Source organism: Misgurnus anguillicaudatus, chromosome 21 (genome assembly GCF_027580225.2).
Source record: "Misgurnus anguillicaudatus chromosome 21, ASM2758022v2, whole genome shotgun sequence".
NCBI lineage: Eukaryota > Metazoa > Chordata > Actinopteri > Cypriniformes > Cobitidae > Misgurnus > Misgurnus anguillicaudatus.
In genome coordinates, this window is record NC_073357.2 from 33,444,833 (window position 1) to 33,470,557 (window position 25,725).

The window sequence follows — 25,725 nt, forward strand, 5'->3', positions numbered from 1 at the left end:
GTTAAATAAAATCATCTTTTTGTTTCAATGTGACGGTGGCTGTTTTTTAAAGCTAATCCGATAGATTTGCTTCCTTGACGACAGAGTCTAGGGTTATAGCATTTACTAATGGTCGTAATAATGATGTAATTAGTGGCTGAGGATCACATAATGTGCACAACATCTCGTTGTCATTTAGCCAACGCAGTCCCTTCAATGACTTCTTTCATCTCTAAAAGCAAAAGACAGAGGGAACCAACATGCCCACAAGGTTTTTCGCATAATGTCGGCTGAGCAATGCGACGAGTGTTCTGTGGCCAGCTCGTTTCATGGTCAGTCTTCTTCTTTTTGAAATTATTAATTGCGCAATTTGAAAAGGCGTTTATATCTGATGCTTGATTGTTCATATTTGCCCTTCTCATTTTCCGTATCTCCTCACATTGTTTATCAGCAGAATGCAACAATGATATCTCTGTGTGGATATGACACGGCCTGATTGTCTATCTTATACATAAAATGTCTTGTGGTGTGCAAAGTGTACGGTGGTTATGTTTAAGAAGCGGATGAGCGCCATCTAAAGAAGACATGATGCTCCAAAATTCCGTGAGATGGTTCCTGCCCTTTCGAAAATAATTGATGGGATTTTATCATTACAGTTCATACATTCACTTGTTACCATCATAAGTATATTTTGAAAAAAATTGGTTTGTGCTTTTAACTATTGTGCAATTACAGTTTAGAAATGTCAGTCGCATTTATTGAGACTCCGAGGCCTTCAGGATGGACGGGATTGGTGGAGAAAAGGATGAAGTAGGATGATAGGGATTAAATATCGGGAAGGGAGGAGATGGATTTGTCTGGCGTGAAGAATGCTACGTGCTGAGGGGTTTATTTATGATTACTTAACTGCTTACTGTTGATCAGGGCCAGACAGACTGTGAAAAAAACAGTCAGAGAGAGAATGATTATGGGATGAGAAGCTTCATGACCAGACATGCATACAAATCTCACTCTCATCCGTGTAAGTGCATGCATGCTTTTGTTTTTCTTTATGTTTTTTTTTTCCTGGAAGGATGCAAAGGGGCGGTTGGTTTAAACTATAAATCATCATGTTTGTAGCACAATAAGCCACTACCAACACATTAATAATAAGGGAAAGTATGTTGGCTATGATGACAAGTACTAGACTTTATACATTGTAGCATTCTTGCCACTGTGTTGAGCCACACTCATGTGGTCACTGGATGTGGGTTTGTGTCCCAATAACATGTAAAGCTCTCAACGGTAGTGTCTTGTGTGGTTGACTCTCATTATGTGCGGTACACAGTCTGTGATCAGTAACACATGGGAGTACTTTGAATCAATCACAGATTCTGTATGATTTGTAGTTACCTCTGATGGGCAGAGCATGTAGTGGTTTGTGGTTTGGTGTGGTTGATGCCCAGATAGTTTGAGAATGGGGTTGCTGGTAGCCTATTGGTGTCAGCTCTGCTTTCGGAGGATCTGGGTTTCTGGCAAAGTAATTAGTCATTAGTAATGTAGGGGTTGGATTTGTGGAGTAATTGTGGTTTATTGTACATGCAATTATGAAAGTAAGGATCAGGAAAAATATGCGGTGTAAAGCTAGGGGTTTGTGTTTAATGTTTAGAGAGAAAGGAGCCTTTAATCGTGGGAAAATTGGTCTTTTGCCCTGTTGTGCCCTATGACAAATAGTAAGTAAATTATTTACTTATAAAGTATACAATCAGTGCACTTTCTGATTAAATACTGTTTACCACTAAGCGTCACTGTTTCCACTTTTGTTGCACTTAGATTTTTAACTCCATATTGTCAATATGCAAGTCTATATTTTGCCACCAGATGGAGGTAAACGACCACTTTATAATCTGTCGTTGTCTGTTGTATCCATATCGTTTTTAATTAACACTGATTACGTTTTTAGGTTAAGGACATAAAAAAGGTAATATGTAATAAATCTTTAATGTTATATGGAACATAGACTATAATATAGTCTACAGTTGCTGGCACAGAAAGTCTGCTTGTAACATCACAGTTATTTAGTAGGTACTACATATCTTTCTCTGTTTTTCTGCTGTGAAGCCTCTTTTGATATTTATTATTTTTCTATAAATAATACATATTTCTATATCTATAGTATTTGTATAGGCTGAAATGCCCCCCCCCCCCCTGTATGCATCCCCTCCGTGCCCCCTCATCCCCCCAAAGAAAATTCATGACATAAAACAATCGCAAACTTAGAATTTGACTTAAACTAAACATTTTATGATACAATGTGGTGTTTGTTGGTTAGTAGCCTTATTTCACTAAGGATTAATTACACTGAATTTCTGATAAATTAATGTATTTTATACAATTCTGAGCCCCCCTGGCACAATCTCACTCCCACCAAGTGGGGCCCAACACCCAGTTTGTGAATCCCTGGAGTAAATGGTCAGTACAGAACTTTGCGGGGAACAAGTCACAACATTTATTACAATTAAAAGTATTTTAAAAATTAACTGTAAAATGTTGCAAAATGTAATTAATAAGGTTTTTTATTGTCTGCTTTTCTATGTGTCTCCACCTATGTAGTAATTTTATATAGGCCTATAATTACGCAAATTCAGGTATCTTTTGTCGTCAAAAATCTGTAACCATAAACAGATCATAAACAGAATGTGAATAATTAATAGACATGCAGCAATTGATCTTTAGTGTAACTTTTGTGCCAGCATATGTCTGTATCTCTCTGCTTGACAACTTTAATAACCCTGTTTTGATAGTCACTGTCTATTTGAGGGTGATCTTGATATGCGCCATTCAAATGTGCTCTCACCCATGTCATTTCCTCTTAAGGCCATCTATCATAACAAGTTGCACAAGTGGCTTTTTTACTGCTTAGTTGCCACTGTTGCTAATTCAAATTTTATTTGCATAAAAACTCATTGCCTTGTGGGCTCTTCCTGCTCCTGGGAATAGACGCTGCCACCGAGAGTAAGTTTGAAGCCATGTGAAAAAATGACAATATTAATGTCTCTGTATAAAATTCAATTAATCCTTCCATATTTTCATAAATACAGAAAAATTATGACAAGTTTTGACACTTGTTGCTTCTGAAGTTCTGATACTCAAACTTGATAGTACCTACTGAAATACAGAGCATGTCAATTCAACAGGCCTTATATTTTTTTCAGCATCATCTCAATAGGGCTGTGCAAAAATATACAGCTAACTATCGTGATACATTTTTCCACGATAGTGTATCAATATTTCAATCTCTACTATTGATATTTTTTTTTAATCCCTCTCTCCTGTACCACTGGTGTGGTTGTCGCTGTCAGTTGTCTGTCATAGACCTACGACTGCAGCTTTCAAAGCCGACGTGTGGAAACACTTTGGCTTTAAGAAAAAAGTTTTTTTTTTTTTTTACATTTTTGATAAAAAATGAAAAAGTGTTGCAATGTATCGCAGCATGCAACGTATCGTATTGTGATACATTGTATCATGTCCAATGTATCGTGATATGTATCGTATTGTGAGGCTTTTGCCAATACCCAGCCCTATATCAAGTAATTACTCAGAACAGATATGCAGATAAGGCAGATGATCTAAATAAATTGCAGCGGTTCCTATATGTGTTGATGTTAACAGTATGGAAAAATTTCCATTTTATCCTGAGATTCACTTTTAGCTCTTTAATTCAATGATTGTTAAGGATGAAACAAATTTCCTGTAAACAACTGGTAAAGAGATCTTACGTTTGGCAATTCCTCAGTTTTATCACACATCTTTATGGAGATCAAACTTTTCCTTTAGACATCATGGCCATAACAGAAAAAGTAATAAAAACTCTGCCCAATAACATAGTCAGATGTAAAACAATGACCATGGTGTGAGGCGTTTGGCAGATAAGCTAATGAGCTGCAGTCTCGACAAATATCAGCTTATAAAAGCAAAGCAAGCTTTAGTGATTTTAGATAAACTTGACGTCAGTGGAGTTGAGCATGAATTATAAGGGGGGTAACATGGAAGAATTTACAAAACACAAACACTCTGGCCAAGACATGAAACTCTGTTTATGCCTCTTTTTACCCGTTGAGTTTATGTGTCAGTGCCATGCAATTCCATGGGTGGTACAGCAATGTTTGTAACTGCAGACATTTATAAAAGCTTTATTATGGTGTATAAACCTGAGTGGAATAGGAGGAATTGCAGGCAACCTTTACTTGTATCACAGATAGTTTGGCTCAGTTTCCAGAAAAAATAGGGTGTATATTGTATTCAAATGGATTTTGTTTTTTGAATTACGACTTTAAATACAAATTTTGGATGACACAAAGCAGAAATATTAAATATTTGCAAATTATGGTTTTACAACACCTTGCAAAAGTAGATATACTGTACAAATATTATTAATACAGATCACTTAATATTCTCTATGCAAACTAGGTATCACCTTAGGACATTTTCCCTCACTTTGCAACTGGTTGTAACTTTTTTAGCAACATTACATGCTTCACATTTTCCAGAGATATCGTCTGCTGGACTCTATGGCATTATTCAATGCTCTCAGTATTTACACGACTCTAACAAATAATTCAGGCGATCTGTTGCCACTTAATTTAATGCATTGGTGCAAGTTAAAAATTCTAAATAATTGATTTATTGAAACACTTTAAGTTGCAAACGTTTTTATAGAGTTGTCCAGACATACTTATGTTGATAATTACATCAAATAATATTGTGTGTAAGTTCAACTTAATTATCTGTGTAAGCTTGTTTAAAACATTTTTTAAGTTGTAGTAACTCACTGCATTTAGCTTGATAACATAACTTTTCAAGTTTCAGGTTCCAGCATCCTTTGCATGGGACTTGATAGTGACAGTAAATGTAGAAACATGATGTTATTTTATGAATTTTTATCAAGACGAAAACAGAAGAAGACTTAATAATGTTTAATGTTCTGTACTTTTGGTATTTTAAAGTGTTATATGTTATTTATTTTTAAGAGGTTACCATCGTGCTGAAGAATAGAGCATTTGCTTAAGTTAAGAACAGACTCCCTGAGCATTATCTTACATGCAGTTTCAATCAGAAGGCATTTTGCTAAAAATGCTAGGACTGGTTGTCTTCTGCAACCTGACAAGTGCAATAAAAAAGTTTGAATTTTTTTGTAGTTTTATGTAAATTAGTGCCCACGGTTGAATCACATTTAAAATTATGGGGGGGGGGACAAGATAGAACAACTTAAATTTATAACTTGTTTTCTAAGTACATCCAACTCAAGATTGTTTGTTGGTAGAACCTAATTTCAGGATTAGTTGTCTTAACAAAAAATAATAATAAATAAATAAATAGATGCAAACTGTTGAGTTAATTTTTTTAAGTTCAAGCAATATTTTTTTAGAGTGCTCTTACAAATAAAGGAGAAAAAAGGCACTTTGTAGCATTGCCATAAAAAATTATTCTTGGTTCTCAAAAAAAAGAAAAAAAAAAAGGTTCTGTGGCCTTCCAGGAACCTTATTTTTTAAAGTGTACTTTGTTTTCATCTACTGCAATGTAGCTGCATCACATGAGTACTATATTTTCTCAGCTGTGTTTTTATTCTTTGATGTAGGCTAATTTCACTTTCTCACAGCAATTTTATTTTATTCGTGTTCGTAAGTGTTTTAAGTGCAAAAAGATATATATTATTTCAACCTGTTTCTCGTTGGCATGCTATTAATTCAAGCTTTAAAAACGACCTAGTTGTTAGTCTACTAGTCTACCACAACAATTACACGGCTGACGTCGAGAAATCATTAATATGTAGGTTTGTATTAACATATTCAACACCTCACTGCCTGTCCTGCAGAGAGAGAGAGGGAGAAAGAGGGAGAGAGGAAACGTGAGGCTCGACGGAGAGAGCTAACCGTGTTTTTCTACAGGAAACAAATCAGAAAGAGAGAGAGAGAGTGAGTGAGTGAAAATATTGTTGTAATCGCCGTGTTTCGTCGCGGTTTTAAAAGTGTTTCCTGAACGCGGGGGCTTCACAATCACGCCAGTGTGGAGCCTGGTTTGTTTAGACCCGGGGATCTGAGCTCAAGGGGTTTTGTTTGCGTGTTTTTGGAGGCTCGAGACTCCGCGCAGAATGACCGTTGACTGGCCCGATCTGCTCATCGTTCGCGGGCATTAGGTAAGAGCTCTTATTCACCAGCACTGTAGCAGAAAGAAACCAGCTATTACATGCATATATTTTTGGGGCAACCACAAACAAAGGGAACATTTTGTTGCTTAATTTTCTATCCCGTTAAGTCGCCCGCATCAGGTCGAGGAGCCTAGCGAATTCAAAGTCTCCAGAGAGTCTGATATTGTACTTGTTTTAAGGTTAAAGGAACGATCGCTACCACCGTGTAACTGCCGAAGGAAACCACTTCGAGGGTCTTTGGGTGGAAAGGACGCGTACAATGGCACAGCTGGCCGTTCGGATGCTCGTGCTGGGGTTGTGGATAGGAGGGCGAGCAGCCGCTGCGGGAGAGGGACAGTCCACTCCGGCCACATGCGCTCCGCTGTGCCGCTGTGATGAGGACGGAGGAGCGGACTGCTCTGGACGAGGACTCACCGCCGTCCCCGCCGGCCTCAGCGCTTTCACTTATTACCTGTGAGTAACATTTAACATCGTAGAAACAACCAAGTCCATGTACACACTAGTATCAGTTGCATGTGTCTGTCTGGTAGCATTGCTACACAACATAACTATATCACTGTGGTCCACCAATAATAATTATGTTATTATAAAAAAGTGCAATTTCTCGAACACTACCGTAAGTCAACAAAATAAATGCACGTGCTTGCAATTAAATATAATACACAATTATGGGAAGCTGATTTCAATTTTAACCACTCTCACATGTGATTTTATGATGTCAACAATTCAGTTTTTTAATGTGGAAAGTCTGTAACCATTCTCAAAGGTTGAGCAAGATGTTAAGTGATAATTTAATATCAAACTCTGATAAACTGTGCTGTGACTCTGAAACACACCTGTATACACTCACATTTATTCACACCATAGCCGTAGTATTGGTATATTCTTACTCAAACAGAGTTCACTTATATAACTGTAAGTCTGGTGATTGTTTTTCACATTTAAATTTCACTTTGTAGCTCAAAGTCTATCTTGGGCAGCTTTTGGGTACTCTTGAGGTGTAACTGACTTGATGCCGTTTTACCCATTTGGGCCATATAGAGAAGGCTGCTCATTTATTATTAAATACAAACAAGCTTTAAAAACCTTACCAGAGAGCTTTTAAAGTTGTGTTTGTGCAGGTGTTTTAAGGTGAGCCAGGGTGCTTTTCTGTAAATAGAGTTTGTAGTTTTATTTCCATCCACCTTAATGAATATAGGTTTGACTATTATTCATCATCATTTAAAAATCTTTAATTCCGACTCTTTTATGCTGTATCAATGGAGTACATTCATTAGCGGTGCTGTATGTAGAGTCTGAGAACTATTTGCCCCTCACAGGAGGTTTCTCCCCCTTAATACGGAAGACTTGCTGGGTTGAGCCAGAGCCCACTGTGGCACGTGTAAATAATGTCCCTCACCTCATTAGACTCTACAGGCATTTATTGCGTTTTCACTTTGTTGTGATTAAGTGCGGTGCTTATGCCAAAGGGTCTTTGAAGCGCGTCTAGAGGCGAGTGTTTATTCTGAAGCTCCCTCCTGGAGCCTGTACATTTTGAAAACAGCTTGACCGGGCTCTCGAAATATCTCTGCCAAGCAGCAGCTTGTAACTCAACCCCAAGCTAAGTCCAGTCTGGAGAAGCGATAAAGCCAGAAATAAAGCCACCGAGTTAACACTAACGGTGGCAGTGGCCATCTTAGGTATCAGTGAATGATATGCAAAAAGGGAGGCTGCACGTTGAGGGCATCGGCGGTGCAATCACTGACGACCCCTCACATCCAGGACAGCACCTGTTCAACCTTATGCCCTCTGGCAGAATGTACAGGTGTATTAAGAGCAGGACAAACTGAGCATTAGGTCACTGAACTCTTAAAACTCTTAAAGCATGTATATATATATATATATATATATATATATATATATATAATAGTTTGTTTCTCTTTTATATTTCTTTTACATTTATTCTATAATTTTTTATATATTATATTAATAATAAGTTAGAGTGTTTTCTACCTGTGCAACATTTTGGGATAAATTGACAATTCTTGATTTACAGAGCACACGTAAGCTTGGTAAAAAATTCACATGTTTAATAACACAATAATTACTCTGCATTGACATTTAAATGATAAAAGACATACTTTTGTGTTTATTGACCAACAATGACAAATCCATGGCACATTGTTAGGCTACATAAAAGCTATAAAGATGTCAGTATTTTTTATGTTTGTTACCGTTATTTGGAATGATTATTCTGAAGGCTACTGATTTTATCAGTAGAAGGATTTTATAGTGCTGTTTTTTGAATTAAACGCATTACTGATCAATCCACAAGTGATGCTGAGCTGATGACAGGACATCTGTCAGACAGTCTGTGCAGTAATAGTTATCACAGAGTTTGTTACGGGCTGAAAAATGCCACCCATTTAGTCGCATTGCTGCATCCGGCTGCATTGGCCTGTTGCACGCTTTGCTGCATTTCTGGTATTTATTTATGTAATTGATAATAGTAGGGCAGTTCTCTCTCCCCGTCCTCTCAGTTGCTTTTTAGCTGTCGCCACACTGTCTCTCCCTGCAGTGAAGGACACAAGTGAAGAATAAGAAAGGGGACAATAGAAACGAAGACAGCAGAACTTTCAAAAGTGTGAATGTTTAGTTTATACAGTGGGAGAAATCAAATATTATGCACTGCATTTCAAACTAGCTGTAATTTTGAAGGGTAAAGTGTCTCCAAAATCAAAAATCTCTCTCTCTCTCTGCATTTATGATGATCACATAATTTCCTAGGAGTTTGATACGTAGTCTGGGACAGTCTTCCAAGTTATTCATTTTCAATATTAGGCTAGTAACCTAGCTAGCTATGGTTTCCTCAGCCGACACGTGCGATTGTTAATTGAGAATGTCACGTCCAAACCACACCCATGATTAGTATAAAATCAATCATCAACGCTCTTTGGCTAGCTGAGTTCTCCCAGGTCAAGAATTTCATGTGTAAACAGGAGAAATAGCACAAAACAAAAACTTCACTTCATTGCGTCATAATTCTTTGGCGACCCAAATTATCCAGTTCATGCCAGTAAGTATAAATGAACGTTAGGCAAAGAAAACACAATTTGTTAGAGAATATTAGGGAACTGGTGGGTTACTAAAAAGGAGGGAAAAGAGACTGGAACGTTTAAGAGAAAGAGTGAGGGTGACACACAGTCTGGTTGATCATTATGCCCCTAATGCCGATAGCAGCCCTCAGTCCTGTGGGTTTAATAAAGTTTGCTCACTTCACAACGGGTAGTTGCGCAACACTTTAAGTTAATCATACTACGATTAGGCGGAGTACTGGAGCAGGACGAGTGAGAGACTTAGCACCGGCTTAAGGAACAAATATGCCCCACACCAGAAAAACTTTGACCTTGACTGTACTCAATGGGCGGATGAAACTATATACTTAACTCCCAACAAAAGTGCTTTATTGCTTATTATGCTGTGGTTTAGATCTTTTAACAAGCTTCTCATAAAAATTGTCCAGAACTGTGTTGATAAGCTTTGTTTACAGTCTTTCCCCCTCCCACTTCTCCTTGTTTAATGCATTTATAGAATGTATTTTTTATTTATAATAACACATAACATTCATACACTAGTGCATTGGCGCATTACAGCAAACCTTTATTTCTGACCCCCCTCCCCTAGTTTTGAGTCGACGTTGCCCTTTTATTGTGTCCCCTCACTGGCTAAAAGAATTCCCCTTGTGCGTATATATATGTGTGTGTGTGTGCATGCTAGCTGAGTGCAGTGGGGATATCCCCCCTTAATCGTCTGTCCTCACGCCATTAGCCTCAGCCTCTGTAAAGGAGCCCTTCAGCATTGAGGAGCTGGAATGTGTCTTTGTGTCCCATTAACAAAACAGAGACGCCATGTTCTTTTCCATCTAAAAGGCTGTGGGACGGGCTGCACGTCTCCAGCCTCAGTCAGATGGAACCAGTAGCGCTATTTTTCCACACCTTTCCCTTATTGAATGTATAGAGCGATTAGGGACATTCAGGGTTGAAGACAATATCTCTTTTTGCAGGAAGGAGGTGCAAAGAGTAACACACTTTTAACAGTGCTCAGAGGTAATTTTGATTTGAAAGTTGAGCTTCGCACAGTGAAAAAGTGCATATGGACAGCTGTTACCTGTAGAAATTTGGTGCAGGCCAATTCAATTTGTATAGCATTAAGTAATTCTGTCTTGAAAAAAACCTGTCAATTCAGATAATATCACCCAAAACACATTTCTTAGATTACATGGCAACTGTTTTTTGTCCATTGTCTCTGTTTTAAACAGACCACCGGAGAGACTTGTACAGTTTCCTTTAATCTGTCAGGTAAAATTACTAGGGTGTTAATTATGGATTACTTGAACCATTGACCTGAAGGCATTTTTGTATGGTTCACTGCTTCACCAATAATTTACAGCTCTGACTGTGATGATATACGGTGAATTGAGAGAACTCAGAATAAAGGTTGGTTTATGTACATGAACACAAGCACTCTTTAGTCATACCTACACACGCACGCACGCACGCGCAGACACACACACAGGTCATGAGAAGAGCTTTGGAGGAAAAGGGCCCTCTGTGTTCAGTGGTCTGGCAATTGCTCGCTCTGCCATCGAAGGGTGAAACCACATGCCTCACATCTTTAAACGCATTTTATCAAGAACATTAAGTATCTTCCTCAAGCCCCTTTATTGTATAATGAAACATTAAACTCTATGAAACAAAAATGTTATGACTACCTCTGACAAGCTGGATGAGACTGGCTAATGTTGGTTTGGTGCTGATAGACCCGCAATGCATAACTTGTAAAGTTTGTCATCCAGCATGTTATTTTTAGTGAAGCCAGTTTGGCGCAGACGTACCACTGGTTAGTTGATTAAGAATCCTGGTAAGGACACCAGAATACAAGCATGTCATGCAGGGGTCCAACATACAAAACACAACTCATGTTGGTGACCATCGTTGCTGGGGCCTCATTTATAAAATGCTGCGTAGAAACCATCCTACAGTGTGATTCATAAACCAAAAATATGTGCAGAAAATGCGAGAATGGCTTATATTTGCAAAAATCTGCAGCAAACAGACAAGCAAAAGTGTGTACGTCTGCTCAGACCCTAGTCTCAGCCTCAGACGTCACGCCCACAGACTGTGGGCTGAACGTCTGATGTTTTTCGTACACTTTTCTGGAAACCCTGTGAGAATGTCAAAGTCATATTTGATTGGTTGAAATAAACCGGATTTCCAGGAGACGCGAATGTCGCGATTAGTTTCGGTCCCTGGAAAACAAAGCTCTGACGTTCCATTGAGGAAGAGAATCAGTCGTGTTCACGTGGATAATAATGACCAGTTATCATGATCAGCTAAACATTGAATTCTCAAAATATGCAAAGTTCGCAGCATAGACTCTCTAAAAGACGTCCAAGAGTTTTGCTTGAGGCAGTTAGTGGAGTCAAAAAGTTCGGTTCGCCTGAATTGCTTGTATGTGTTAAAAAGTGGAGAGATATGCTTCAAACAGACATTTAACGGGAGCGTCTCATTGGTGTGGCTGTTGATGAAGTGCACAACGTTGTTCTATGCTGAGTAATGTTGTTTATTTAGATGCTATTCGGTTGCGGCTGGTTATTTCAATAACTGACTTGTTGCCAGCCGGCTCGTTATTGTGGGGAGTCCTTCAGTATTGAAGGTCTGGCTATGCGAGACTACTCAGACCCTGACGTGGCGGCGGTGGTGCTAAGCACTTTTTCGCGTCAAAGACAGTTTTTATAAATATGGACTTTGCCGTGGATTTTTGCGTATTTACGATTAAATCTGTGCGTACGCACGCTTTATAAATGAGGCCCATGCTGGTCTTTTCAACCTGGTGTTTTTCTTCCTTCCCTCTTTTATTTTACTATTTTGGATGAGCATGAATGAAGGCTTATGATGATTAGAGAGACATGTAAGAGCTTTTCTCTCACTCAGAACTGGTGGGTGTAGGACAGAGAGAGAGAGACTGTGAGGCTGCCAAAACTTCTTTTACCATTGCGAGTGTTTACACATGCTGTGCTCATACCTGGCCCTTCTATCATAGTTTTCGTCCCATGTGAATGAAATACCCACCAAGTGTCCGTTCTGCTGGAAAGGACTGTGAGGACCGGATTAGTGTTTAGCAGGTTTGGCTCGCTGAGGGCCCAGACAAGTAGTCCCCAGTAGGAGTCCAACCGGAGATGAGCTCTAATCCAAGGTTTGTGTGTTTGGTGTACTGCGGTGGATAGGCTCCTTGAGAAGTGTCCAGCAGCTAAAGAAACACGGATGCCTTCACTGCCCAGCTCTTCCAGTAAGCAGTGTTTAACGTGGCACCTCTCCCCCATGGCGCTAGTTTGTAAGCGTGCTTGTGTGTGGTCCAGCACCATGCCACTTGGCTGGCACCTTCTGTCTCTCTCTCTGCCCATTGCGCACGACCCCCCGTGACCTGGAGTCTAGGGGTTTGTCATCACTCCACACCCGTCCTGTGAAACACACACTTCCTGACCTGGAGATGAACCCAGGGTCCCTCGCATCTGTCCGCACACCATCCCTGCCAACAATTTGTATGTGCGTTTATGAGCGTCAGAGAGGCAGAAAGTTCGAAAGTGTTGAATTTATTTAAACTGAGCTGATGATACATTATGTCTACAGGGTAGTAAAATAAACAGTTATTCTCAGTTCATCATTTTCTTCCTCATTTCAGAAACCTCTGCTGTCTTCATGTCTGCGTCTATGTGGCATTTTAGCCAGTCATGCTTCATTTTAATTGGCTATTTTTAAAAGTTTGCAATATTTTGTGTGTGTGTTTCATGTCAGGAGTTCTGGTTTTAGCAGACAAATTAGACTGTAAAGCGTTTAAGGGACATCACATTGACTAATAACAATAATTTTTTTTAGTGTTTTCAAGGTTTTTTAAAAATAATTTAAAACGGCAGATGGAAAGTTAAGGTGGGAGAGAGGGAATTTGATAAGGATGACTTCTTTTTTGAGCGCGCACGATGCGAAGTTCGTCACAACATGTATGTAGTCCATCATGTGTGTGGTTCGTAATTTCAAAATATGTGTTTTGCGCGTCGAGTGATCCTATGTGCATTACGTGTCTTGTCAAAATAAGTGCCTGCTGCAGACGCGTCTAAAGGGTTCATAATAAAAGAGACGCTCGCGTTTGCCAGATACTCGCATAATCTCATGCGTAATCAGAGTTTACTGTTAAGGGAGTGTCTAGTGTGTATTTTGGGATCGTGAGCGTCTCTTTTATCATAAACTGTTTTGACGTGTGTGCAGCAGGCACTTATTTTGACAAAACACGTGATGCACATGCTTCACAACGCAACAAACACATATTTTGAAAACACGAGCAACACACATGACACTCCGAACACATATTTTGAATTTGGGCCCATTTTGAAGAGCAGTCACGAGCCGCCACTGGACATGACCTGGATCTCTATGTGCTATCACCTCTTATATTTTTAATGAGCAAATGCTGTACCTTCTGCACCAAACCTCTGTCACATTAAGTATTTCAATATTTTTAATACTAAAAATTATCATTCATGTTAATCTACCCTGCATGTGCAAAATGTGTCTTTTTATTTGATTTATGTATCCAGGTTCAGTTTGGCTATATTATGTTTGGTGTATTGCACTTACATTAAAAGGATTTTTTTGCAGTGTTGACAGAGATTATAACTGATATGTACTAAACTTCATGTTGCGACTATAGTGTGTAGACCTACTAGCGACCAACAGTGTGACGACTTGTGACCTGCAGCAATTCATTTGTCAAGTGTTATAATCTTTATATTTGGAAGTGTTTAGACTCGAAGTAAGAGTTTGTATGGGCCTGCGAGACAGTACTGATGTACTTAAGAGGCCCATTTTTTATTTGTTAGTGTGCTGTGTTCAAGTCAAGGCCCGTTTGAATCATTATATTTGGTCTAAACCAAATATACAGAGTCATTAGGACAGCGGGACACTTCCTCCAATTCTCTCCCTTCGCACACTATTGCTCCTCGATATAGTCTCCATCCCGGTAAAGCAAAGGGTTGCGGACACTCGCAGACATGACCGTGTGATTATTTAGAGATTGTCTATGGTAAATTATGTCGTTGAGACCCACGCAGGTTGCCTTGGCAGTTAATGAGTTTGTTTAATGTGAGCTTCCTGATGGAGCTGTGAAGAAGGCCAGCTGGTGCATTAGAAACGCCTGTCTCCCATCACATCTTCTTTTTCTAATGGACACCAGACAAATGACAGGATGAGGGTCTGAGATCAGTGGAAAGGAATGAAGGAGATGGAGGGAGAGAGAAACAGAGAGAGAGAGAGATGCGCTGAATGATAAACGGAAGGGTAAACTGAGTGAGAAAGCTTCAAGTCGGATACACACACATTTTCTTACTCTTTCACTCTGGACGTGTTTTAATGTTTAAGTAAATAGGTGCAGCCACAGACAGGTCTGTACACACACTGTTACTGGAAGGTGGGAAGCCTCTCTGGTCTCACTGGAATGTGAAATGACTTCCCAGAAAACTGGCTTTATTTGGGTTTCGTTCCCCACGTCAAGCTTCCGTCCAGCTCTGCTCACCTCTCCAGAGTAAAAAAGAAATAGGAAAGAGCACGGATGCATAAGAACAGCCAAGAATGTCATTTTCCATCAAAATGTTTATGGTTTTTGTAGATTCAAATTTGTTCAAATGAGTCTCTGTGGATAAGCATTTCCTGACTGATCTGTCCGATTTAAATATTAGACACCAATTTATTTAAAATGAGATTTTTACAATTGCTGAATATGTTTATAACATTCCTTAAGGAATAACGTTTCTTCATTAAATTAAGGTGATACTGTTGAAGACATCTGGAGAACACCCGTGTTTGAAAGTTTGCAGGCAGGCAAGCTAAAATGTGACCTTGCTGATACTGTATTAAATCACTTGTTATTTTCTGCTCCCCAGATATCAGCCTTATTGCTGTTTCAATGATGAAAGAATGTGTGCTGCTCATTACAGCAGAATGACGTTTTTTCCTTCATATGAAAAGCTAGATTTATGTGGCCTGCTAAAATATGATATATGAGCACATTGAAATGGGGGATTTATTATTTACAATGCAATTTTTACTTTGCTTACAACCTCACAGCCATTTATAGATCAGCCATTTATAGTGAAAGCTCAAGTAGTTTACATAATTAATAATTATTATATTTAATGAGAAGAGAACGGTTTTCGGAGTTCTCAGATGCGTTTCAATTAGGTATCAACTTTAAACTACTTCTTAAATTTCTTATGAATGAATAAAATAAATCTTTTAGGGAATTGGTGACATACAGTAAATAGTATAGAGCTATACATTAAAGAGCACCTATGGTCCAATTCATGATTTTACATTTTCTTTGGTGTGTAAGTGTGTGTACATGTTAACGATATGCAAAAGGTACAAATCCCAAAGTAAACAATGATGCAAGTTATCGTCTCCAATATGGGCCGGTATAAGATTCTGGCGATATGATAACCTTTAGCAAAAAAAAAAAAAAAACGGTGTTGCGGTATTGCCATTGCAACACTAAAATGTGTTATTTTCAAATGCCAGGTAAAAATAAAGCCTTTTAATTATAATATGCTTTCAAAAAATATATCATATTTTCACAATGTATATTAAAGTAACAGTATGTAAGAAATGTATATCAATTAATCATAAAATGGCCCTGATATGTACCTTGAAACCGGTAACCGGCCCATGCCTAGTCTCCAAAGGCGAATCTCTTTTCTTGGACTACAACAAACACACGGCTTGTAGACAACAGTTTACTTCCTGGGATTGGTGACGTAGTAAAGACCGACATGATCATAATTCCTCCCGCTTCAGACTTAGCCTGTAAGTTAACTCCTGTTAGCATTGCATTGTGCGTGAATCTTTCAAACATGGTAAGGAGCGTCACATTTCCAGCTGACGTCAGAGGTATTCATGCCACTCACAACGTACAGATTAGCTGGCCAATCAGGGACACAGAGCTTTTCAAATCAAAAAGTTTTGTACCAAATCAGTGCGTTTCAGGAAGAGAGTGAAAGCAAATTTAGCTGCTTGTGCTATCGTGTATTATGTTGTGCTATCTGTCGTTTTTCTGTGCTTTCCACTGCTTCTATTAATGTAAAGCTGCTTTGAAACAATCACCAATTGTGAAAAGCGCTATATAAATAAAATAAAATTGAATTGAATTGAAATCTGGAGCTACAAAAATGTACAGTATGCGGAAAATAATGTGTTTTTTTACCATAAACCATGCATTCAAAAATCTTTGTATCCAACACATTTTACGAAATATATATATATATATATATATATATATATATATATATATATATATATATATATATATATATATATATATATATATATATTTATACAACAGTTCTTTCTGGTTCTCGAATCTGATTGGCTAAGAGGCGTGCAATATTCTACTGATAACGGCACAGTAACCGTTTCACCATTTTGTATCATTCCGCCACCTAGTGAATGGAGGTCCTCTAAACAGGCTCATCTCTGAATTGAAAAACTGCAGGCACACACAGACACACACAAACGCGCTGTTTTGAATCACTCTCCGTGTGTCTCATTAGTTCACTAGCTCATGAATCAGTGTGTGAATCACAATCGGAAGTTATTATTCCATCAAAGATCAGCGCTCTTGGATTTTACAATACACTTAATGGGAGTAATGTCTTGTCACATTGTGTGGACGATTAACACTTAAGAGGAATAAACAATTTTCTGGAGCGATCTCTCTCCTCAGAACGTGAAAACACTGTGGAACCGCAGGTAAGCACCACAGCTGTTAAATGTGGACATTGATCATTTATTTTATCGTGACGTGACTATTAAAACACATTATAAGATATCACCACTGATATATTTATAAGCAGCATGCAAAAAACATCTTTCTGACACTTATTAAAAAACTGTTTTATATATTTTATATAGTACTGACAAGAACAAAGTCTAATAACAAGCGAGTGCTCGTATCGCGTTAAGATTAAATGGGAAACCAATAGTAACATTATATAGTATAGTTTTATTAACTTTTACCTCGCGCCAAAACAATAACAACACAAAAGTGAATATGAATAACACTAAATATGAATAAGAAAACAAGTAATAGTTTCATCATGACACCAAATACTGGTTATTTGATCTAATTTTTGACCATCAGGCCAACATGAGAGCCAGGGAATCCCTGTCAGAGATGTAGCCCAGAGAGGGCGGTGGTCAGCGGGGCGAGTGAACACAGACGTCCACTCATGCTTTGGTTCTCATACGTACCGAATCTCACTAAGCAAACGTTCAAACATGCGCTATCTTTACTAATCGACTGTAGATTTAAATATAATACATATACATTCTCGACTGAACTAATCTTAAAACTAGGGCTGCAACTAACGATTATTTTAATAATCGATTAATCTGTCGATTATTTTTTCGATTAATCGATGAATCGGATAAAAAAACAAAAAACAAGAAAAGCATTCATTTCCAACCCCTTATTCAAAACAGAACAAAAATCTTTAGAAATTACACAAACATGTTGCTCCTTGAACATACCTGAGCTGTTACAATAATAATAAAATAAAATAAAAATGGACTAACACAAAAAATACACATGTATGCTTTACATCTGCCAAATATATAGACTTTTTATGATGCATTTCCCATCAAGAAGCCTCTCTTGATGGGATCAAAAAGATAGTAAATGAGTACACTCTTAGAAATAAAGGTACAAAAGTTGTCACTGGACAGTACTCTTTCAAAAAGGTACACCTTTGTACCCAAAAAGTGCATATTAGTACTTCAAAAGTACATATTGGCAGTTCAAAGATACATATTTGTACCTAAATGGTACATATTAGGACTTTTTATAAAGGGTACTGCCCCAGTGACAGCTTTGTAGCTTTATATTTGACTTCATGTGTTTTCTCTGATCAGATAGCTAACTCATTTGTTAAAACTGTTCTATTTACATTTGGCCACATACATGCGTCTTGTCAAAACGGAAAATGCTTCTTCTACTCCCGCGCAAAATGCAAATACACCATTTATTACTTCGCTTTAAAAAATGTAAGACGATGTTTATGTAACAAAAGGCGGCACTTACTGAATGTTGGGCCGGGCACGCGCGTCTACTTGCTTGGCAGTCGGCATGAGCTGGAGCGCGCAGGAAAGAGCAGCAGGAGAGTGATGGCGCGATGATTTTACGTACAGGTCCATGACGGGGAAAAGCGTTCATACAACTCCCTCTCAAAGTTTTATTTCATTGTTTAATATCAGTGGAGTTTGTCATTGGAGTTTTTTATTCGTTCTAGAAACTTTTTTACCCGCTGTCGTCGCTCCATAAAGCATAAGCGTGTCGTCTTTGTTTGTTTACCTCTTTGCCGGCTAACTTCCAGGTGACGCGCTTACGTTTGGGATGAGTAAAACACTGACATGTGGTTTTCCTCTACCTTTGCTGTTTTTTTTCCCATCTTTTTCCCGCCGCCCTGTCTTTTCTCCGCCCTGTCTATGAGCCGCCGAACTCTGCAAGCAACAGTGTGCGAGAGAGACCGACGCTGCGTCCCAAACCGCATACTTCCATACTATATAGTAGGCGAAAAGCACTACTTCTCATACTCTTTCCCTACTATATATTATATAAACAGGCTGTCTGGGACGCAGCACGAGTGTGTTCACTCCGCTCCGCGCTTAACTGATGTGTTTTTTTTTATTTTTTTTAAATTAAACGTCTCTGCGTCACGCGACACGACGAATCGATAATGAAATTCGTTGCCAACACTTTTAGTAATCGATTTTTATCGATTTAATCGATTCGTTGTTGCAGCCCTACTTAAAACTACACTTTGTGACCAAGAAACGGTAATATAAAGAAACGGCTTTTCCGTCCATTGAGTTATTATGAGATTCAAAGCAGCCGAAAGTGTTACCTGTCATTCTGGCCGCCCTCAAATCCGTGGCGGAAGAAGTAGTTCTCAAACAAAGAGGCTTTTAAAATGACTCCGTTGTTGTTTTCTAGTTTTCTTTTTTCAAACGTGTGCCGTCGAACTGTTGTATAAAAGCAATATCGCTCTCGGAGTCGTATGATATAGCTCTATATCAAATCAAATTGCCTCTGGCCTAATCACAGCCGTGATGATATAGAGCTATATCACACGACTCCGAGAGCGATATTGCTTTTATACAACAGAGCTATATCACACTCCTACTCGAGGGATATTGCTTAAATAATTTTTTCATATTGACCTTATTTGTTATAATAACTATTGCATATTTATTTTGCTTTAAATGAATGCAAGATGGTATAAGGATAGGAGGTGAGAAAAGTCTGAATGTGAGTGGTGCACTTGAATAGTTTGCTCTTGGCACTTGTGCAGTCCAACTCCAATGTATGTTGTTTGTGTCGATTGGTGGTTCGTTCAGCCTTGTTCATATCTCATTACAGATAGGCTATCAGCATAGCCCAAAGACACAGTGTGCTTACAAACATGGTGTTCCTGTGGAATTAAAGGCTTAATAAACTTCCTTTCTCGCGTTTCCGCCGCCTTTATCCATTTGTAAATCCCTTGCTTTTTCTCTGCCTCTCAGAATCTCAGTCTGAGAATTTTTATTTTTTTTACTTGACATGTTTGCTCTGAAGGTTGAATGTTTGCGTTAGCCCTCACGTGAGGGAATAGGCTTCTTGCTCTGTGACTTCAGAACTGTAGCTCTTCTTTGACTGAACATAAAGCTGCCTGTATGTTTGTGTGACTTGGTGAACATTTTATATTTTCATAACGCATTTGCATTTCATGCGCCTGTGTGTGGTCCTTCATCTCTCGGTATCGGGCGAGTCTGTTGAATTTTGTTCTCATGTCTCGGGTAGTTTAGTTCCAAGAGGGTTTAGATTAAAACCCGTTACTCGATTAAAAAAATAAAGTTCTGTCTGTATTGGATGGCAATCTTTGACAAACAGTATAAGTAAAACACTTTAAGTGCTGTCTTTCAAAACATTTCAAGTACCAACTGTTATGTTGAAATTCTTGTACATTATCCCAGTTATGAGGGATATTCAGGCCATTGTTTGTTAATGAAAATAGGCGTCTTGCTCTACGGCAAGACCAAAACTGATGTGTTTACTTTTCCTTTTACCTTTTGTCATTTTGCGGTTTCGCAGACATACATCATGCCTTCTGAATGGTGTGACAGTGTGCTGGTGTATAAATATGACTCAGTCTTTTAACTTGTGTACCGAAGGAGAGGAATTTGTCAGGCATGACATCACCCAACGTGCTGATAGACTTTCAGTGTTTAGTGTTCGTTCTCTACTGTATTTAACACTGAAGGAAAAGTAAAATCCTCAGCTTTCTGCTTGTCCGAAGAGCCTCATGTGCCTCAAAATTAGGGTGGAGGTCCCACTTGTAATAACAAATCCTGAGAGCCAGTGGCGGATTGAAGGTGTTGTATTGAGCCCAACTTTCATTCGTGTAAGCTAATGAGATAAATTCCTGTGCAGATTTATTCTTTATAACATATATGTGAAGTGTAGTAAATCAATTCACACCAATATTAAAGTCTAATTATCTTTGTGTACTCATCAGCAGCTCACTGGGTGCTTTGTTTAATATGTGTGAATGCGCAGTATGCGCTAGTATCATTACAGGCCTTGTCACAGACTTCACCTTTAGTTACCCCAGACCTGTCAGTTTCCAATAAGTCTATTTTTGTGAGTCTGTCAATCAAAATAGAGCTGGCATAAAAACGTCCCGCCCTTCTTTGGCCTAGAGCCAGCCCGTGAACGAGACCCACCCATACCCCAAGACACAAACACACACACCACATCTACAAGCCTTATCATGGGGCAGGCTGTGGCTGGGCTGCTTTAGGGCTTGGCAGGGCTGTGAGCGGGCTGGCCCGACTGTGATGTGGGGATCTGTGGGTAGAAGCGGCCACAGAAAGGCCTGCTGCGGTACTGCCGTGGTTTGCCAACGTGCGGATGCTGAAACGTAAAAGTTGATGTTTAGGATGAGAGCAGTCCTTGAGCAAGCAAGAGAGTGAATTACTTCAAACGCTGAGTATTTCTAGAACACAAAGCCTCTTTAAATGTGCTATACGCATAAAAATTAGAATTTGACTTGTAAGTCAGAGCAGAGGATATACAGTAGAGGTCGATCGATAGTGGATTTTACAGATGCCCATAACCAAGTTGGTCCCTACTTGCTTATAACCCATCAATCGACCGATAGTTTTTAAAATGAATACTGGATAAAAAACAAACAAACATAACACTCAAAGTGAAACAGTGCTAAAATGTATGACCATGAAAATGTGCTAAATAGAATACATAAAAATATATCAATTATATTTAGTATTGAAGTAAATACTTTGTGAAATTCTCCCACTGGTAAAATTAAATTACATAAATGTATATTATATGTGTTGTCTTGTACTTTCTTCTGTTTTAACAAAAATAACAAAAGATGTATTGCAGTGACGATAAAAAAATAATTAAAAATATAGCTGCAAGCAGCAATTGCGGGGCCAAGCACCTTCAGCGCAATGAGCACCCAAAGCACAGCAAAAACCACACGACGCAGCAAATGTGCAAAGCGCAGAAAGCGCGCAATACAGAGGCCTAACCCGAAGCAAAGCAAATGCAGAGCAGAACCACTGCAGTGCGGAGCAACAACAGTAAAGATGGCAAAAATATAATACGTGTGGAAAACCAGACAGATCGAGAAGAACGTGTTAAAGTGAACACAAAAGGAAATCTCAATAAGTGAAAGTAAGAGCTGGGATTCGAACACATGACCTCAGGTTACCAAAGCACAGCAGTTACCGCATGCGCCACTGAGTAAACGTTTAACCACTGAGTTGGTGTGTCCAAGCTATAGAATAGAGATTTAGAGCTGTAAACATTGATATCCAGCAATTACCAAAAGTGCAGAAATGACAACAGAGAGCACAAATAACTGAAATACAATGTATTGTATGAGATTCACAAAACTTAAGTGAGAAAAAAGTTAAGACAAAATATCACTGCAGATGGGATTCGAACCCATGACCTCAGCATACTTTATTATTATATATATGTATATTTTTGTATTTTTATTACATGTTCAAATAAACGTATTATTATTATTATTATAACATACCTGTCAAGTATCCCGTTTTGGCCGGGAAAGTCCCGTATTTTACCCTTCTTTCCCGCCGTCCTCCCGTATTATTATTTTCCCGTAAATCTCCCGTATTTTAACCTGCGTTATTACAAAACTAATAATGCTCGGGCGGAGTAATAAAAAACATTCCCAATCCCAGATCGCTAAAGATCCACTGATTCCGCTAATCCACTTCGTGTTTTCCCACCCGCTCCGCAGCATCTCTGTGTGCACTCTCTGCCTGGAGAACGAAGACGACAGTTTCTGTCTGAAGTTTGTTGCATTAACAGGTAGATTTATTACATCATATATCAGTTGTTAAACCGCAGAATTACTAATTTGAAAGTTTGTTTATGTATTTCTTTGGTTAATGATTTGCTGTCGGTGTTTTAAAAGTGCTAACAAGTTAGCAAGCAAACAGCAACAAAATATCCACATTATTATCGTTACAATGCTTGTCTAATGAATTAAATGTTCCCGGTCAGATCTAAGTTAACATAAACACTAAATTTGTTGTTGTTGGCACACTTTGTAGACAAAAAAATACCAAAAACACCAATGCCTTCACAAAATAAAGACAGAGAACGGAAAGGGAGGCTGGTAAAGGCAGTTCAACATTGCAAACATTGAAAGCTCCATCAAGCCAGCAGGTAAATCATTGAATATCTATTGTCACACTTTAATTCTTGTTATTATATTTTCCCATTATAATCACTTGTAATCACTTGTCTAAATTGATGCCAGTAATATAGTAACGCATTTATTTATAATACTATATTAAAACCAAACTAATAGTACCACCCCCATAGTGCCCTTTTGGTTTGGGCCACTGCCCCATCTAGCATTTTCATTTTCTAAAAATGACTGTTCTCATTACAAAGAAAAGTGAATGGTTTATAAATAATTTTGGCATTAAGGTATAATGCAACAGAAGTTAAAATAAGGCTTTTCAAACTAAGGCCATTGGGTTTTGTACATATGCAAATTTGTGTGTATAGTATGAGTGTGACTTATGAAATGTAGTTTTCACAGAGCTGTGTGTTTCACTAGTTTTCTTGCTAATGAATTAGTTTGTTTAGTTAATTTTAACACAATTATCAGCACTAAAGTTTAAAAAATATTATCCGTCTCTCACCAGTCTTAAAATGTAAGGAATACTGGAGCTTGTTTGGGTTAGTGGTGGGACTGTTTGCGGTGGGCGCCGGAAAATTTCCCTTATTTTCAAATCCAAAACTTGACAGGTATGTTATAAATCTCATGGCATGTGGTTAACCAGATGCGCAACTCAGTTAACACAGCTCAAAGGGCAGCAAAAAACAGCTTAGGTGCTGCAAGGATTGACATATGCCAATCAACACAGATGCAGAACTGACAGTGCAGAGCAGAACTAACAGAAATACAATGTATATGAGAATCAAAAAGCTCAAATGAGATTGAAGACAAGAACATCATTCTGTATAGTAATGCTATACAATGTAATATACAGTCACATTAATTTACTATGACAAATAGACAACGTCACAGGCACGGTCAACTTTGGAGTGGTATTTTTAAGAAAGAGAACAGAATATCAAAAATCTGTTCAGTCATTTCTGTGCGGATTGCTCCAAACATTATACGAACACTACCTGGCATAAAATAAACAAAATTTGTAAAAGGAGCTGTACTCTGACTTCCTAGGTACCTTCAGGACATCATGTCAAAGCTCCTTACTAATTTTTGCGCGGATATGTCCAATAGTTAAAAAAAAATAACAAATTATGTGAAATTTCAAAATGGCGGACAGGCGGTTTGGTCAAACCCGGCATCGACAGATGCGGCATGATGTAAGCAATCCATAGACATCAAGATCATAATTTTCTGACAAACAGTTCAGAAGTTATGGGCAAAAATAGCCTATTTTCATATCTCATGACCCATAGGTGGCGCTGTCACCAAATTTGGCTTGGACCCCCAGTTCATGGTCCACATGAAGTGTACCAAATTTCATTTCAATTGATCAAAGAATGACCGAGCTACAGCTTCAGAACCATCTTTGCGTCAACCTCGTTAAGTTTGCGCATTTATTACTTTTGAACAAAGATAAATATCAAAATTCTGTTCGGTCATTTCTGTGAGGCTCACTCCAAAGTTCACCTGTGCCAATTTTCATAACAATTGAACCAACTTTGAAGGAGGAGTAGCGAATAAACGGAATACTGTACATTTCAAAATGGCCGCTACTGTAATGGGTGGAGTTTTACTGTAAGGTATTAAAAACAACAAGCATGATGAGAGCTATCACGTGTACTAAGTAGAATTTTCATAGATCAAACGGATCAGCAGTTATAACCATTTAAACATTGAATTTTCGCACTGCTGGTGGCGCTATAGAGTTAGGACTAGAGACCCCATTTTTGGTCAGATGTGTTTTTAAGACCACCACTACAACTGTGCCAAATTTCATCATTTTCCTACGTACGGTTCATAGGGCTGCCATAGACTCCCATTGGGGAAGAAGATGAAGAAATATAGCTGCAAGCAGCAATTGCGGGGTCAAGCACCTTCAGCGCAATGAGCACCCAAAGCACAGCAAAAACCACACGACGCAGCAAATGTGCAAAGCGCAGAAAGTGCGCAATACAGAGCCCGAACCCGAAGCAAAGCAAATGCAGAGCAGGATCACTGCAGTGCGGAGCAACAACAGTAAAGATGGCAAAAATATAACACGTGTGGAAAACCAGACAGGTCGAGAAGAACGTGTTAAAGGAAACGCAAAAGGAAATCTCAATAAGTGAAAGTGAGAGCTGGGATTCGAACCCATGACCTCAGGTTCCCAAAGCATAGCAGTTAACGCATGTGCCACTGAGTAAACGGTTAAACCACTGAGTTGGTGTGTCCAAGCTATAGAATAGAGATATAGAGCTGTAAACATTGATATCCAGCAATTACCAAAAGTGCAGAAATGACAACAAAGAGCACAAATAACTAAAATACAATGTATTGTATGGAAATCACAAAACTTAAGTGAGAAAAAAAAGTTAAGACATAAACCACTGCACATGGGTTTGAACCTATGAACTCAGGTTCCCAAGGCACACAATTAACCGCATACGCCACTGAGTAAACGATTAAACCACTGACTAGGTGTGTCCAAGCTATAGAATAGAGATATAGAGCTGTAAACATTGATATCCAGCAATTACCAAAAGTGCAGAAATGACAACAGAGAGCACAAATAACTGAAATACAATGTATTGTATGAATATCACAAAACTTAAGTGAGAAAAAAAAGTTAAGACAAAAACCACTGCACATGGGATTCGAACCCATGAACTAAGGTTCCCAAGGCACAGCAGTTACCGCATACGCCACTGAGTAAACAATT

At 38.6% G+C, this 25,725-nt stretch overlaps 1 protein-coding gene across 2 annotated transcripts in view; it reads left to right on the forward strand.

The window, feature by feature from the left end:
* The first annotated feature begins 5,815 nt into the window (after window positions 1-5,815).
* Window positions 5,816-25,725, forward strand: part of lgr4 (leucine-rich repeat containing G protein-coupled receptor 4) — an 86,677-nt gene continuing 66,767 nt past the window's right edge. For both annotated transcript variants that reach the window (XM_073858967.1, XM_073858968.1), the window contains exons 1-2: window positions 5,816-6,154; window positions 6,346-6,619. In XM_073858967.1, coding sequence (XP_073715068.1) covers window positions 6,426-6,619 — 194 coding nt within the window. In that variant the 5' untranslated portion in view covers window positions 5,816-6,154; window positions 6,346-6,425. The remainder of the gene's footprint in view (window positions 6,155-6,345; window positions 6,620-25,725) is intronic.